Source organism: Pogona vitticeps, chromosome 4, assembly GCF_051106095.1.
Source record: "Pogona vitticeps strain Pit_001003342236 chromosome 4, PviZW2.1, whole genome shotgun sequence".
Lineage (NCBI taxonomy): Eukaryota > Metazoa > Chordata > Lepidosauria > Squamata > Agamidae > Pogona > Pogona vitticeps.
The window spans coordinates 95,854,852-95,873,314 of record NC_135786.1 but is presented as its reverse complement, the minus strand read 5'-3'; the positions used below and the strand labels follow the sequence as shown (position 1 = coordinate 95,873,314).

The 18,463-nt window shown below is 40.9% G+C and overlaps 1 protein-coding gene across 1 annotated transcript in view; it reads right to left on the bottom strand.

The window, feature by feature from the left end:
* The window catches only part of ABCA4 (ATP binding cassette subfamily A member 4), a 140,153-nt gene that overhangs the window by 56,166 nt on the left and 65,524 nt on the right, over nucleotides 1–18,463 (bottom strand). The window contains exons 16-18 of the mRNA XM_072997977.2: nucleotides 14,168–14,389; nucleotides 10,791–10,995; nucleotides 6,264–6,362 (exon numbers count right to left, since the gene is read on the bottom strand). Coding sequence (XP_072854078.2) covers nucleotides 6,264–6,362; nucleotides 10,791–10,995; nucleotides 14,168–14,389 — 526 coding nt within the window. The remainder of the gene's footprint in view (nucleotides 1–6,263; nucleotides 6,363–10,790; nucleotides 10,996–14,167; nucleotides 14,390–18,463) is intronic.

The window sequence follows — 18,463 nt, the reverse complement described above, 5'->3', positions numbered from 1 at the left end:
CCTAAATGTTGCCTGTCAGCATATAGTGGAGCAATCATGCAAGTCACCCACTCTGTTTAAATAATAGTAACTACTTCTAAATTTGTATGTATACATTTAAATTAGCACATACTGTAAAGTTTTTATGCACATGTGTGCTCATTTGTCCTGTCTATTGGTAATGAGTTTCCTTCTTGCTTATGAAGTGGTAACCTAACCAGCCAACATTAAATATAATTGTGTGCTATCAAGTCCGTTCTGACTAATGATAATCCTTTCCACGGTTTTCTAGTTACAGTGTACTTAGAGCAGTTTATCATTCCTTTCTTTTGGGGGCAACCTAGGACCATGTAGCTTGCCAAAGGCCACACCGGTTGGCTTCTGGGATGCACAGTGGGCACTGACCTCGGGCTCCACAGTCAAAAACCTTACTCACTGAGCTATCCAGCCAGCGTATATGACCATTATTTTAATTGTGAAAAACACTGATTCAATGGCATCTTAACTCTGCAGTTGTGTTCTGTTGTAGATTTTACCTACAGCTCTGATCTTCCATGGTTGAAGACAAAAGGCCATGCATATGAAGGGAAAAGTAATGAAATTTAAGATCCTTGAAAGTATATATGTACCTGTTTTCTGTCTAGGTGGGATATGGCTATATTTCCCCTCTAATCAGAAGTTACTAGCATCACTACCTGTCTATACCTTGCCCTTTATAAGGATGCTGTAAAAAAACTCTTTTTTAAAAAAAGAATATAAAATATTTTAAGTTTTCTTTCGGAAAGTAAATGAATGGGTTAACACTTGGATTTAATTTAATGTGTGACATCTCAGAAAAATAAAAATTAAAAAAGAGGCTTAAAGGTGGGGGTAAGATTTCCACAAAAGTGTTCAACTGCATATGGCCAAGTCTCTTTAAAATCCATAAAGATATTAATGTAAAGTGCACAATGGAATATTCGTTTGCCTGACTAACAAAGTTTTTGACATACTTTGAAATATATTCTTAACTAGAAGACTAAGATTTTAAATAGAAATGACAAGAACTTTTGTTCCTGAAACATAAAGGAAGGTCTGGATGACAATGCTGAACTGTGTGATATTCTTTCCGCAAACTTGTTTCCTGTTTGGCTGTGTGTGTTGTATACATGGGCTGAAGGCCAGTAGTACATTTCGACTAGAGTAGGCCTACTTGAATCAATGAAACTTAGGGAGGAATTGTCTCATCAAATCCTGACTGATCCTATAGGCCTACTCTAGTTGCAACTTATCACTGAATTTCAGCCATGGTTTCTTACAGCCTTTGTGATTATGGCTATGTTTGGCATCCATAAGGCCTTGCTTTGTAAGCTTCTGTCTACAAATGGCAACACGGCCTTGGCCCAAGTCACAAAGAACCTTCGCAGCGAAAGTGAAATACTCTACATTACGGAGTTGCCTTCTTCTGTCTCTCTCTCTCTTGCCTTCCTTCATAGCTCAGCCCAACCAGAAATGAAGGGGGGGGAGAGAATCTAGATGCTTGCCTGCTGTCAATAAGCACCGTGACCCCTGCTCCTTCTTAGGACATTTTTGCTTGAATGTCGGGATGAAGTTCCTGGACTCCACAGGGTCTCTTTCCTGGTTCCTAACAGATGGATAATACCTTCCAGAGAGGCAACTACATTAATCTTGTGATTCTTAATGACTATTTAAAATATATTAAAGAATAGTAGCTAGCCCTTCGCTACCATATCCCTACTTGTCAGTGGTGGGAGGAAGGGCCACACAAAATGATGTTCAATGCGTTTTTCACTTGTAGTCAGTTCATGTGTTGAAGAAACAGGTGAGCCAGTAAAACAATGGCAGTATGATAAGCTCAAGATGGACAATTTCAGTGCAAGTGGGGCTCATTGCCCTCCTGAACTCATCAGAGACAATAATCCCTGCAGTTCCCAGCACGACATCCCAGCTGAATTTGAAGAATGAGAGAGAGCTGCAATGTGCCTTTACTGCAAGGTCCAGAGGCTGTGCACACCTTGTTTCCTATCTGAGTAGTGTTCCTGGAATCCTGAAATTCAGCAGTGGTTTATGGGCATCGGGGGCTCCAAACAGCCCTGACTGGGCATGACTATATTGTATCAGCATTTGTAGTTAAACAAAAGGAGGTCTGCCCAGTTTTCCTCATGCTTTTTTCATCTAAGAAGCTACACTTGGCCCCCAACAGCAGCCATGAAACTTTTGGGACTTTAAAATAAACATGTAATTTTGGAGCTACCCACAAGAACTTGGTGTACAGCCAGAAGAGGATGAATTATTATTGAAAGCTCACTTTATTTTTTGTTCTAGTTACTTAATGGTCCAATAAAGTTGCCATCTGTTCCTGCATTTGTATTGTTTTGAGGACTATACGGCCTTGTCCTGAGTTTTTCAGCTGTTTTGTGAACATGAAGATCCTTGAAGGCTCTGAAAGACTGCAAGGCAATTTTAAACAATTAACCAATCCAATAGTAGATAGAAAGACACTGTTCTATGCCCCCTGAATAATTACTGACTTGCAAACTTTCCATATATCATCCTCTCTTGTTGAAAACCATGCAATGCCTCTTTGACAGACACAGTATCTTGGAAACTAGAAAATAGGAGAGATCATCATCATCATCATCTTAGAGTTGCAGAGCTGGAAAAGACCCTGTGGATGTCAAGCAATAATAACAAGACACATTTTCTGTTCTTCTAAATTCCTCTCATAGTAAATCTAGTGGGAAAGCTATATTTTTGGCTGAGAATGTATAAAAATGTAAATCCCTTTCAAAAGAGACAAGGTTGCTGCCTCTTTTCCCTCACATGTGTAAAAACTGGGATGGGGCTGATGGAATAGGTTTCCTAGTGTTTGCAGAAAGGATTAGTCCCCTGCTAGCTCAGAAGTACCTTCATCTGCTGAGAATCAGATCCAAGCAGCTTGTCCAGGCTGATGAGCTATTATGGAGCCAAGGAGCAGAACAGACACTCAAAGGCCAGCTTTTCTCTTTCCCTCTCTGTGGTTTTTATTGACTATTTTTACTATGGTTTTGGGCATTCTGAATGAGCAATCCCTCAAGCAGGAAGTTGCTTGTGTACCTGTTCAATGCACAAGAACTACCAAAATGATTGGGCGTTTTTTGATATTGCAATGCAGCTGGGTGACTGGAGATTTGTCTTCCTTAAATCTAGTCTTTATGTTTAACAGGTGACTGGATAATGCAGTGGTTTAGGTATCTGGGTGCACAGCCAGAGACTGAGAGTTCAATTCCCCAGTGTACTTCCTGTGAGTAGAGCCAGCCTGTGTGGCCCCGGGCAAGCTGCACAGTCCCAGGGTGCCCCCAGAAGAAGGGACTGGTAAACCACTTTTGAGTACTTTCTAAAACCCCTTAAAACCCCTGAAAAGGGTCACCATAAATCAGAATCAACTTGACAGCAAGTAATATTATGCTTAATATACTAACATGCATTTACACCAGGCAAGGTCATACTGTGCACACAGCACCTTCCACAGGACCATTTTGAAAGGCTTCATTTTGCATGAAGAATGGACTGTGTGACCAAGTGTATACTTGGATAATACTCACAGGGCCAAACTGGATTATATCTTTATCATGTTTCTGCAAAAATGAAATATGTCTCCTTATCATAGCACACAATTTTTATCACCTGCACATCTAACATTTATCATGCTTTGTTTTCTGATAGGTCATTAGAAGGTAAACACAGCGTTACGTTGCAAGTATTATTGCTAAATAGTGTATCTCTGAGGAAATTCTGTTGTGGGGAGGGAAAAGGGTTAACTGCAGGGAATACACATTCCCCTTAATATCTGATTTGAAACCTGGGGTGCATCAAATGACATGATATATATTCCTTGCCGCTATGAGCATCAGAAGCAGAGGATGTTTGGGGTCATCTTTGAATTGTCAGATGTTCTTGGCCAACCTGAAGGTTCCTAGACCTTGCTGGAGGAAAATAATGGGAGCTGGAGACCAACAATATCTGAAGGTGTGAAGGAGAGATAGGAAAAAGAGAGAAGGAACAGAGTGAGCCATCCTCACGAATATGAGACGTCAGAGACAGGAGAGAGGGAAATAATAGAATGGGAAGAGTTGATTGTAGAAGAAAGAGAAGAGAAAGTTGAAATCTGGTGGAGGAAGGAGAAGGAGAAAAGGAGGATGAGTTAATTATACCAATATGGGAGGAGGATATAAAAGCTGAAAGGGGGAGGAGAGTTTGTAGTATATCCAGGGGAGAGAGAAGGAAAGAGGAGAAAAGTAGAGAGAGAGAGAAAAAGGCAAACAGAGATATGAAAAAGTGTGCAGGTTATTAGAAGATTTCCCTAATTTGAAGGTAGGAGGATTACTGCCTGACCCCGACTTGTCAAAGGAAAATGGAACATCAAAAGAGGCGCTAGAATGGACAGTTGTGGTCTTTCTGCAGGGACCAGGTCACTTGAGGAAGGTGGTCCGACCAGACCAATCCTTCAGCCAACCACCACCGGAGGGAGATTGGGCCAGACACCCTTGTTGCAGGACAATTTGTGCGGTTTGGAGTGCTCCAATGAGGAAACCCACCGACCGGAATGTTTTGGACCAGCCCCTCAATGAACCTTGGCAATTTACAGATGGAGTTCTCGTCTTCACACCATGGACAGCTGCCAGATCTCAGTTGTTTTGAACCCATAGAAGTTGTTGTGGAATCACCAAATGTTAAACCAAATAAATCTGTTCATATTTCAAAAGAGGCTCAGTCGTCATTTCCCGCCAAAAGAGAGAAGCTGCTTCAAATTCCTAACAAATCCAATCACAGCAGGGCTTCACAGATTCTTATCCATATCTCATGATATGTATAGGTTTTAGAATGCATGTAGCCAAGGGTCCAAGGAAATCCTGATACTATATTGTCCAGCATGGAAACCAATTCCACCTTGGAAAATTGCATACTGTTTGTCCCATACTGTTTCATTATACAGTTTCCCAACAGCGAGATAGACACACAATGCAATCAGAGGGCAATATAGCTTGCATTTTGGACCGCTTATGGTATGGCATGATTCAAGCTATTTCCTGGTAACTACAAGATGTATAAGGAATTGTGAACCAGCCCAGCCCAGCTCTGTGCCCAATCTGGACCTTTCTGGAGATGGGTCGAAGTGATCAGGACCAGATTATATGTACATGGAAAGGTTCCTTTAAAGGAGATCACAGCCAGCAAGGCAACCAATTCCAGCGCAATCCAACATGATCCAGCTTCCCTGTCTGACTGCAATTTCAGATAATCATTTATAAATAGTTTCCATGTGTTTCATGTAGAAAATGCAGAGCATTTCAATTGACTCCAGTGGAGTTATACCACCTTAAATGAGCACAATAGAATCATAGGCTTGTTTATATGGTCATCTTTCTGTTGGCACAGGACAAAGGGTTCCTAAGGTAACTTCTGAAATGTGTAAAAATTTGCAAGCATGATGCAAGATGGTTTTTGGTTGGTGGACTATTTAACTAAGCAAAACTGGTCTTACCAATTCAGGAAACAATGCAAAGTTATCTAAATGAAGCTAGGGACACCTGTCTGTGTGTGTTCCATTCTTTCGCTGTCAGTTGACAGGGGCCCATATGCCCAATGCTTTTCCATTACACATTGAGTTTGCACCACTGAACAGTGGGAAAGGGGACATTATATTTCCTGGGATCTTTTGTGGCCCATAGTCTTGGCATTTCAAGACTGGTTAATATGTAGACCAAACAAGAGCTCTGTTGCAGCTTGAGGTTGCCATTGACCAAACAACACAGGAAGAAAGAGAAGGTGGACCATCTTTTATGTCTCCATTGAGATAATAAGGCTAAAAGTGTGGGTGTGGGTGCAGTATGACAGAATGGTTTCAAAGACAGTGAAACTCCTGGTGTCAAGGATGAATTTGGTACTGGCCCAGTTAAGATGGGAGTCACGTCCTTCATTCATTCAGCACTGTGCCGTGCCACTGTCATAAGAGCCATTGTCAATTATCTCCAGACATATCAGTCAGAGAAACAGGATTCTCAGCCTGCCAGTTAATTTCAGAGTACTTTAGAAAGATTTCAGACAGAACCCTGACTCACTTTCCAGCAACACTCTAATAACTGGGCCACTCACAGTTCAAAGCCACCTGCTAAGATTCCCACTGTATGTCTGCATCTAATCTTTTCAATGGCTCTCCTAATGAATGCAAGAGTGCATTCACCTCTAAACGGATCAATGGTTCTAAAGTTATTTCTGAACACCAGTTTTTCCACATAACTCACCCTCTGCAGTTGTTGTTTTCTCAGCCTTTGGGCCTCCCGACCCAAGCCAGTAAGACTGCTGGAAAGGGAAATACCAAGGCCGTGGTATTCCATAGTCTCCTGAAACAAAAACAAGTTGGTAGGGTGCATAAGCTTCTTTGTACTTTGCCATGGGGAAAAGAACACATCTATGCAAATGTTATACTTACAATAATTGCCCAGCATTTCATGAGCAACAAACATTGGGTGAGCATTAAAAGTTTGAACAAAGCACACCCACCCACCACAGTGCTCACAGACCAGCCTCGGTTCTCAAGATTATGCTTTAGATTCTTTTCCTTTTTCCCCTATCAGAGGAGAGAGAAAAGAACAAACACATTCCATGGGTTCCAGATGACTTTTTGTTTTTTAAAACTGAAACTCAAGTTTAATTAAGGAATTAAAGCTATTCTCAGCCAGGAGATGAGCTGAATCCTTAATAAGTAGGCAGCCAATGTCACCCACCCACCCACACACACACAAAGGGGGGGAGTGTTTGCCAAAGGCAAGCTCTGAAATGGGAATTTCCCAGTTCACTCTTCCGCCATTGCTCCACATTTCCTTAACTTGGCACCTACTTGAAATGTTTAGACTACAACTCCATCATACCTACCCAATGTGGGCAACAGGGTGATGAGAGTTGTAGTCTAAAATATCTGAAAAGTGCACATCATCTTTAATAATACCCACTACTCTGCATCTTATTGCAACATAAATTGTTTCGAATCTAGTCAGGGATTAGCAACTTGTGGCCCTCCAGATGTTGTTGGACTAAGATTCCCATCATCCCTCACCACTGGGTAAGCTGATAGAGTAGTTGTTGCATACGAGCAGCAACCTGAAGGTTGACAAGTTGCTCACTCTGATCTTGATTTCAATTAGTAAATCCTGGATTCAAATTGTATCCAAAATCCCATAGCTAATGGGTGACTGGAGGTGAGGCTCTCCTGATTGGTTAGTAAGTGCAGACTCCTTTCTTTCTTTCTGTCTTGTCAGTAGCCTTTAGGAAAACTGCACCTTCCAAGGGCTATGAGGCCTTTCAATCTGGCATGTTGCACAGCTATGCAGCAAAGCACAACAGTATGGATGAGAGACAGATCTTTGCCACTCCACTTCGACTTGTGCTGTTCCCAGTATTAGCAAGTAAGTCTCTAAGGGGAATGGAAGAGGACATTTGGAAGACAAAGGGATCGCTGGAGGGGCCAATGTTCAGGGAATTGAGACAGAAATTATTCTCTGACTTAGATTTCAATCCCTCAGTTTTTAAAATTTAACTCTTCTTTCTGGTCAGAATTAAAGATGGTCATGACGTGCGACAAAATGCTTCATATGATGCTGTCAGCATGGCACCACAGGTGCCACGTGGGCCCATCTCCCACCCCATTCTTCATGTGCCACTAGGGACCGCCTTCTCCAGCAGCATGCCAGTCCGGGCAGGAGCAAACAAGAACAACCTGGAGGTTGACAAGTTGCTCACTCTGCTCTTGATTCCTAGTGGTAAATCCGGGATTCAAATTGAGTGGTCGGTTGACTGAGGAGGTGGGGGCCGGGCCGCTTGAGTAGCTGGAGAAGGAAGTCCCCGTCAGCACACAAAGACCAGCGAGTGGGCCAGATGGCTGGGGGGTGGGAGATGGGCCTGCGCAGCACCTATGCTGCCACACTGACAGCTTCATGCGAAGCGCTTTGTTGCGCTTCATGCCTATCTCTAGTCTTCATAGTAAGACTCTAAAGCTCTTATCAATCAAACACAGAGGAGGCAGAGTTTCTGCTGAGTATATTTCCTTTAATGGCCATTCTGCAAAAGCCAAATTATGAACGTTTCTTGTGATGGAATAGATCCTGATTCCTTTCACACCGTTTCCTATTCATGACTCACAAATAGCTCTGTCCTAAGTAGCATCAGTTTTGAAAAACTTTCTAAGCTGAAAATTCAGTGGTGAGATTTGAGCTTTCATTCTGCAGATAATATCCCTTGCGCTGCATTGTTTTGGCTTTCCAACTTTAATAATATGCAGCCAGACAGGTTTCTTGAATTGCTTAGAAATCCAAGTTTCACTTCTTCATGGCGACATAGTGACTATTAAAACATAGCCCTTGTGGGTAGTCTTTGGGCTATTCTGTACCATATCCAAAGAAAAACATACCACCTTGTGATGTGCTTCCAGTACCTGCAGAGAAGAGACTATATCATTCTTGCACGGGGAGTCAGCCCAGGCTCCATCCATTTTATCATTGATATTGTTGTGCCAATGCTCCAAAGATTCCCATTCATTGGATTGGGGGGGGGCGGGGATCATGGGACACACACAGTCCTCAAAGCTATTTTTGCTGGCATTCCTCAGTTGCCAACTTTCCATTCTCTCATGGAAAAAAAAGTTGGTAAAAAGCATCTCCTGAAAGACTCAAGAAACTGTGACTTACCTTTTAAGCAGAGCGAAGGGTATTTTTTTTTTGCAATTAAAAAAATCCCTTCCAACTCAGAGGTGGACTTCTGTTCATTTCCAATTCCTTCCTTCCTTTGACCCCACCCTCTTTTTTATGATCACTGGGAAACTGCCACTCCTGGGCCCCCCAAACATACCCAACCCTGCCCTACATGGTACTACAGCAGTCTTCTGGGGATGGGCAGCCATTGGATCTTGCTTCAAATCCCATCTGATCATCTAGATGTCTATTTCAGTGGCAAATGTGTGTAGTAAATGTAGGAAGTAAAAGGTTTATATGTTCAAGTACAAGATATCTATATGGTTCTTTATTTCTATGTGGCCGTATCGTGGCATTTTGCTGCCTGAGGCAAAATTAGCAACTGGCAGATTTACTGTACAGATATATTGTACCAGAAAAAGCAAGGTGGGCAACTGTGCCACTTCCAAATAATTTTAACCTATAACTTTCAGCAATCTTTGACAGCACAGTTGAGGGTGAAGGATGAAGAAGGTTGCATCTATTAACATTTGAGGGCCACTGTTTGTTATCTGAACCTGAAACTCCCCAAACCTCAGTTCTTCTTAGGCAAAGATACAATAATAAGTCGTTAGTAACAAAGCAGATGACTAACAGTTTGTTGTCTGTTTATACTGAGAGCTGAAATCTTCTGTCTGAGGCAGCTGCCTTATTTTTTCTAATAGTAGGACAGGTCGAATGGTTCTCTTGTGGCCCACATGAAATGTACTGAGTTTCTGCACCACAACATCTGCATTTGCCTAAAATATTTTATATTTGCTTAAACAAGAAGTCCAAATCAGACTGCCCAAAGGTTTCCTTTTTCAAGAAGTCCCTCCTCTTCTAGCTGGCAAATAAAAATATTTTCCTAATTTGGTAATTTGCAGATGGTGGTCTGAGACCTTGGCCAGAGGCATAGCAGCCAAGTGGCTCATAGCAAGTGCTGGTCAAGACAAAGAACCAAAACTTTAGGGAGACAGACTGAAGTGTTCTATGGACACATATAGTTTTATAAGCTGTTTTTTTTTACTGTGATAAAATGAAGTTTAAAACCATTCAAAATCTTTGTCTAAAATGTTAATAGCATTTCACTTTGGTTCTTCGTATTTACTTTTTCTCCTTCCACAGGAAAAATAATCCTTTACATTAACTGTAGAGAAAATATCACATTTTCAAAACTCAGAAAAGATATTAAGAATAACTAAATTGCCATCCTGTTTGAGAACAATTACACTACAATCTTGTGCTCACTTAGTTAATACAGAACCGAGGTTTATGAGACTACAGTGGACCCTCTACTTAAGGAATTAATCCGTATTGGAATGGTGGCTGCAAGTCGAAAAGTCTGTAGGTTGAATCTCCATTGACCTACAATGCATTGAAAACCGATTAATCCCATAACCAGTGGTTTTTATTCTATTTTTGTTCCATTTTGGGTTTTTTCTGGTCTGTAAGTCGATTCTCTGGCTGCAAGTCGAATCTAAATTTTGCAGCCAGAGAAGTCTGTAACTCGAAAAGTCTGTAAGTCGAGCCGTCTGTAAGTCGAGGGTCCACTGTATATGTGATTGAATGGGTAAATAGACTGCAATCGGCACCACTTGCAAAGTGGTCCAGTGTGATTTTTCCTCAATGATCACACAATCTATGGGGAAATGCGCTCCCCAAAACAAACCTTTTAGGTCCAGGTGTAGGGCTACTACTCTGTCAGGCACTGCTGGAGCAATCACTTCAAAGCAACCCTTTCTGGTATGATTAGGCGTGTGTCTTCGCAGTCATCTGAACATGCTCTTACTTGTAATTAAGCTGAATTGTGCTGTTATATATATTATATATAAATCAGTTCTTATGGGATTTAATGCCAATTAATTGTGCAAATGCCCTGAAATTTTTGAGTCTTACTCCTTTTCAACGCTTATCAAGTTAAGCTGTGATTATAAATGTAGTGACTTCGATGCTGAATAGGAGCTAAGATATTGTAATTCCATTTCTGTCCCCTTTCTATTAAATCAGTGGTGGTGGTGGGGAGATTTCCATCTGGAAATGTGCACAGTATAGAAATGGACATACCTGGGAAGACATTATCCAAATACCAAGCAAGTAATCCATAGACGAAGGCATCAAAAAGCATCATCTCCATGGACAACAAGAAACTGTACTGATCTCCTTCCAGGGGGCTGGCCCAGATGTTATTCCACTGTAACCCAAGTCCTTGCTCTTCATAGCGGGATAAGTATTCTGTACCAAACCCAAAAGCAACGGGTGAAAGTAGGCTCTGAAGAAGAAGGAAAAGAACAACAATCCATTAGGAGGAATTATCCAGATTATCCTAGTGGAAGTAAATCTTTGTATTTAATATATGGCATACATATGATTTAAGAGGAGGAGGAATCCACTTTAACTTGGGATAGAAGGTTCTTCCTTGGTTACTCTTTCCAGGTTTTCTGGCACTCTGTATTTCCTTCTCTCTGTTGGTTTTCCAGTTTGAGATTACAATATTTACACTTAATCTTAGAATTTGTATACACGTACACTTTCATCTCACTAGAATTTATTTCTGCTTTCTTTTAGACAAAACATCCACAGAACTAAATCTCTGTGTTAAAATACTGCTTTTGTAAAGTCATGAGAAAGCCCTAAACTTGGATTTTTCAACAGGCAAACATCAAGAAGAAATAAAAATAACCAGTGGTTCAAGGAAGATTAACATAGTTTCATCATTAACTAACTCTGTTCCCAAATATTTTATTTTATTGAAACTATATTTTAACCCGCCTTTCTCCTTAAAAAGAACCTAAGGCAGCTTACAACAATTATAACATAGTATTTAAGCTAATAATGAGTATGTGATACTAAAAATATCAATGAATACAGTACCAAAAAACACAAGCAACATCAAAACACATTCAATGCAATATAAGGTACAACAATTTTAAAACTCCACTCAGCAGCCATTGACTCAGGGAAAGCTTGCTTGAAGAGAGAGGTCTTTGCCTGTTTGCGGAAGGACAGTAAGATGGTGCCACTCCGGCCTCCTGTGGGAGGGAGTTCCAGAGTCTGGAAGCAGCAACAGAAAAGGCCCTCTCCTGTGTTCCCACCAAATGTACCTGTGAAGGTGGTGGGATGTGAGAAAGGCCTCTCCAGAGGATCATAACACCCGAATCAGCTCATAAAGAGTGATGCAGTCCTTGAGACAGCTCGGACTCCAGCCATTTAGGGCTTTATAGGTTAGAACCACCTCTTTGAATTCTGCCTAGGAATGGATCAGCAGCCAGTGGGGCTGCTGTAACGTGTGTGTGTGTGTGTGTGTGTGTGTGTGTGTGTGTGTGTGTCCATCCCTGTGCCCAGCCCCAGTTAGAAATCTGGTTGCTGCATTTTGGACTCGCTGAAGTTCCCTGACACTTTCCATAGGCATATTTTTATTTTCGAAGTATTTTCTGAATGCTAAGGAAACAAAGAAGGGCAAATGGAAAGCAATACATCCTTTCCACTCATATTTCTTCATATTATTACTCCCCTTCTCTGAAAATAAGGCTCTCAGAACAACTTTGTTTTAGTTCTAGTGATAAAGTCATACTTTCCTTTATTGTAAATGTGACAGATTAAGCTTACTAGACATTAAGTCTCACTAAATACAGCAAGACATGCTTCCAAGTAAACATTCACAGGATTTTGCATATCAGGCTGCAATCCTATAGTTCTGAGGGGAATGAGTTCCAACAGACATAAGAGGGAACTGGAAATCAATTCCATGCGTGAAAATGATGATCTGACCTCAGAAAGAGTGATCCAGCATCACACACCCTCTCCTCCCACCTGAGTCTAACCAGCCTAGAGTTCCCACAATGACTTTCTTCCAAAGTCAGAGTTCCACCCTTGGGAAGTCTTCTGGGTTTGCAAAATGAGATGTCAAAGGGATCCTGTGCCTAAGTCTTGGCAACCAATAACAATGCAAGCTAATTATTTGCATAATACTGTGACAGACACTTTCATTAGGCAAGGATTTTCTAATCACAACCCATCTTTGATATGTGTTTTCCCCCTGAGATTACAGTTCTTCATCTATCAGGTTTAGGATGCAGGCTTATCTATCCTGTGCTTTAAATAAAAGCAATTTTGGCACAATTATGCACACAGTAAGATGTTAAAAGAAAACTAAGATGTGAAAATGTTATTTTTGCAGACATGGTATCTCCCTCCACCAAGTCTTGAGGCTATTCTTTGTACAAAATAACATATTTGGGCTGGGTACAGAATTGTCATTACTTTTAAGCTGGAATTACTGCCTAACTTTGATTATTAGTTGATGCCTAGGAAGAATTATGCAGAATACCCCTCTCTTTCAGGAATGTTACACCAGTGGCCACTCTTCCTTGGTCAGATAGACCAGTCACTAGTTTAGGAGCAGGCAAAATGCAGCTCCAGTGGGGGTTACATTGGAGGCCTCTGATTTTCCCCAGCAAAATAAGTCAAACTATCCTTTTGGAAATCAATAGGAACAGCAACTTAACTTTTAAAAAGGATGCAGGACTCCTATAATGTTGCTGTTACGTTCCCTCAAGTCGGACTTATAGCAACCCTAATACTGTACCTAGTGTGGTGTAGTGCACTGGTTCTTAACCTTGGGTTACTCAGGAGTTTTGGACTGCAACTCCCAGAAGCCTTCACCACCAACTGTGCTGGCTGGGGTTTCTGGGAGATGCAGTTCAAAAACATCCGAGTAACAAAGGTTAAGAACCACTGGTGTAGTGGATAGAATGATGGACTAGGACTCGGGAGACCTGGGTTTGAATCCTAGCTCAGCCATAGACTCTCACTGGGGGAGCAGAATTGGTAAAACCACTTGGTAAATATCTCACTTACTTTGAAAGCCCTACTAGGGTTGCTACAAGCCAGTTCCGATTTGATGGCACATACTGTAACAACAGCAAAAGAGTTTTCCAGGTAACTGAGATAGTTACAGAGTAGTTTTGCCAGTTCCAACTCCACAGTGAGTTTCCATGCTGGGCAGGTATGTCAACACAGGCTGTCTGAGTCCCAGTCCATCACTCTATCCACTACTACACCACACTGGGTATGTTTTTTTTTTAAATACAAATTCCAGCCACTGGTGGTTTTGTCAATTACCTCCCCCCCCTTCTTTTTTTTTTTTTGCATTCTTCTGAGCATTCCAGGACAGAACCTTATCCTTCAGAGTTGTCAGTGCTGACCACCCCTGCACTAAATGATCATTACAGGATTCTTCGACCCCAGTGTTTCTAGGAAGATTAGAATGAATGGGGAAAACAGGGCTTGAGCCGTTGCCTGACCCCTCTTAAAAAAAGTCCTGAAAATACTGTGAACATGGGACAGTTTTTTTAAAAAATAAGTTATAAATTAACCCAGAAGGCCACAGCCTTCCAGGGAGAGAGTGAATGGGGTGGGGTGGGGGAGGGGAAGCTACTTACTGCCATCATCTTTAACTTGATAGTCAGACGGTCTTGCCAGGCAAAGCAGACAATGTGGGGCAAATAGAGGGTGAAGTAGATGACTCCACTGCAAGCAGCTGCCAGGTTAGCTTTGGAGAAGATGGTGCTAAGCAAGAAGCACTGCATGATGCTGGCTGTGGTGAAGGTCAGCAGGAACAGGAAGAGGAGCTGAGGGTTGCTGTAGTGAAGCACTTTGCCATACTGCAAGGAATGGAAGGAAGGAAAGACTTGGTTAACCACAGTCACAGTTCAGGGTACACCAGAGACAGGAGAATTTTTTTGGGGGGGGGGATGTATTTGCTTTTAGTTACCCATGAACTCTACTTCGGCATTTATGTCTCGATCAATTGATTACTTTACATTTTCTCAAAAAAGGAATGTTGACCAAGACTATTGGAATGCTTCCAACTTCTAAGATATGGAAGGGTAAGGAGAAGAGTTCTCTTCTTCGTTTTGCTTGTTCTTGCTCTTTTTAAATAGAAAAATGTGTGTGGCAGAACCCTCTCCAAATCCACCTGGCAACATCAGGAATGAGCTTGTTGGGATGAGAGAAGGCAGGCGGAGAACCAACAATGAAGAAGAAAATAGTTCTTTTGTTTCCCAAGGAGGGAGGAAGAATTTTTACAGTGGTCTGTAGAAAGAGGTATTTTGTATCAGGAAGAGTAAGGTCTGTTGTGGGAAAGTTGGCACGGATGATTAATGTAACCTCAGCCTAATGTTTGTGCAGATAACCAGCTGTTATTGTTCAATAATGATCTTATTTTTATATTTAAATATTAAAACTGCTTGGGCTCTTATGATTTGCGCTTAAAGCAAGCCCAGAGAAATTAAAGGCAGTTTAAAGGTGATTAACCAGGGTAGGGCTGGTCACAGTGTGTCTTCCTATGACTTGCAGTATGTAACAGAAACAAAGTTAAAAGCCAAATAATAAATAATTACAATATTTTAAAAGCATTAAACAAGCGTCATGCACATGTGCAGATGAACTTTTTTTCTGAACATCTGAGTAGGGCTTCTTCAAACTGCTGTATCCAATACATACATGTTTAATTCCTAGAAATTTTTCAGATGTTATTCAGGCCACAGACTTCCAGAGGGAGAATGAGAGGGCAAAGGGTGTTACTGTATAATCTCTAGCTTGACAGTCAGACACTCCCACCATGCAATGTGGGGGAAGTCAAGGGTAAAAAAAAGATAATCCCACTGCAATCTGCTACCAGATTAACACCTTTCTGAGTGTCTGAACAGTGAGAGAAGCTAACTATTAAGGACCATGAATATTTTCTCGAAACCCTATGGAATTTCCTCAAAGGTATAGCACACTAACAATCAGACTCACAAATTAAGCCTATGTTTGCTTTCCGATGACCAATAACAGAACAAGGCATGCTAGATAGAAGACGCATCAGTAAGAAACCAAATGCACTTTTACCACTGTGGGAAGCCGGTCTGCAAAAAGCATGACAGATGGATTACCTAGTTTGAGTCCCAGTTGGATGTTTTGTTCATTTCAGGAGCAAAAAGGCAGACATAACATCACTACTACCACTTGTTGGTCAATTTAAGTGAAGTAAAAAAATATTGCATTAAAGTGGTCTGCACGTGGAAGCTTTTCGAGAGCTTGGTTAGGCTACATTTTGGCCAAAAATGCCCAGAATTCCACAGAATTGTCATTATTGGCTATTTCATTTTCGGAGGTTTAGGCCAAAAAACAACAATGATAATTTATCCAAGCTCTGGAAAAGCTACAAAAATACCTAGGACAGCAAAATTGACACTTCACATTAATTCAAGTACAAACACAACGACGGTTCCTGGCTGAGGATGCTGGTTGAAATCTCAGGGAATTGCTATGGTTCCTCATGTCTCCAGGCAGAGGGACAAACCCCAGGTTAAGTATCTAGTAAGGAGTTAGTCTCATCTTTGTGTCTGAAGTTACTTTAAACTCTAGTACCCATCTCTAATCATTCCCAGCTGGTAAGAGGATTCACTGGATCGGCATTAATTAATTAGACTTATATAGCACACTGTTGGTGCAAAGCACTATTCTGTGCAGTTGACAGAATAATAATAAAACATGGAAACACTAAAATTGCAAGTAAAACCAAATATATCAGGCAAAATCCAAAGAAACAAAGCAAAGCAAAACACGAAAAGACAAAAATATGTGACACCTTAAAGACTATTATATTTTAATGTGAGAGTTTCGTGGACATGTCCACTTCGTCAGACATAGAAAAGCAGAATGAAATGTTGAATGAAATATCAGTTACATAAGTAGAACATTGTAAATATTCTTTGACTCTTGGTTGTGTGGTATATTTATATGCAGTAATTTATGGCTTATGTTGGTTTAGGGCAGTGGTTCTTAACCTTTGTTACTCGGATGTTTTTGAACTGCAACTCCCAGAAACCCCAGCCAGCACAGTTGGTGGTGAAGGCTTCTGGGAGCTGCAGTCCAAAACTCCTGGGTAATCCAAGGTTAAGAACCAGTGGTTTAGGGTACTGTTGTAAAAATTCCTTCAGGAGACAGAAAATAGACACTGGGCCTGGGAAAATATGAGGGGGAGAGAAGAGAGAGGAGGGGTGAATATATAAAATAAAATATGAAGGTGAATATAAAAGTGAAGGAAGATAGCAGAGGAATTATGTGTGTTAATAGATAGTTTTTACCTTTGAGCGTTGTGTTGAGAGATGGGTTTGATACTTGTGAAGAAAATGAGAATGGCAGTAGATAACAGAAGTATTACATTTGGTAATGAGTTAAGGAACCTAGGCTTATTCAATCCATTTATATATTAATTATGTGCATCCATCATGCATATAAATTTTATCTCAGCTGTTTCCCTCTGTATTCTTGATTTGTAATTATCCAGTTCTAAAATAGTGACTTTCAAATCTTCCAGAGTGTCCTGGTAGACTGAAATGATTGGAAACACGCGTGTTAATAGTCACAAATCTGACATCAGAAACCACAATGGTTGTATTGTGGTTTACATCAGTTATCTGATGTAACTGATGTCAGATTTGTGATTGTTAACACATGTGATTCCTCTGCTATTTTCCTTCACTTTTAAATTCACCTTCATATTTTCTTTTATATATTTTTCTCCCTCTTGAGTTTTAAATGAATCTCCAGTCTTCTCTCTCTCTCTCTCTCTCTCTCTCTCTCTCTCTCTCTCTCTCTCACACACACACACACACACACACACACACACACACAGAGGCACACCCCTCCTTTCTCTTCTCTCTCCCATATCACTTTTGCCTAGCCTTGGTGTCTATTTTCCTGTATGTAAATGTACCACCCAACCAAGAGAACATTTAGTATGTTCTACTGATGTAACTGATATTTCAGTTATTTCAACATTTCATTCTGTTTCCCTATGTCTGACGAAGTGGATGTGTCTCCGAAAGCTCATGTTAAAATATAATAGTTAGTTTTTAAGGTGTCACATGTGCTTGTTTTTTGTTTTGTTTCCTTTCTTTGGATTTTTGCCTGGTAGGCTTGCACAGACCAACAGAGATACCTTTTCCAAAAGTAAAACCAATCAACAGATAAAAAGGGATACTACAAGAGGTGTAATTTCCAACTATAAGGCAGCACATGAGGCATTAAAACCAGGCAGGTCTCCATATGTATTCTGTGCCTCCATTTCTCCCAACCCTCACATCTCCCACCTCTGCATCATCACAAGGACCAATCTAAGGGAGATGTTTCTGATCTGGCACCCCCACAAAGTCTGATAGAGGAAAATTATATGGGAACATTTTCCCCCACACTGATATCAGCTCAGCAGGTTTAGAGATGTTTGTTTCCTTAGTAAGTGCTAAAGTTGCAGTTTTCAGGGTCACCTTTATCAGGGAGGCTTTGTCTTTGTTTTAGAACAGAGTGGATCAGAACATCTGCTATCAAAAGGACATTTTCTCCTTACAGTACCAAAATAGGAAGCAGATAGAGAAGAGCAGAGAAGGTCTTAAGGCAGCATCAAGGCTTCGCTATGTATAAAGCTATGGCAATGCCACCAGTGTAAAAAAGAACCTAATGAGAAAGGTTGTGTCTAATATGGGGAAACGAAAGGTGTGTGTGTGTGGGAAACCTAGGGGTTGATGCTTTAAAGATGAAGCCAAAAGTCATGTCTTTGTGTGCATGTATATGTTTTTACTGTCAAACAGACAGAGGAAATAAAACATCTTACTTACTATATTGTAGGCACAGAAATTGTGATCAGGACCTTAGCAATTTTGTCATCTTACCCCTGATCCAGATCAGCC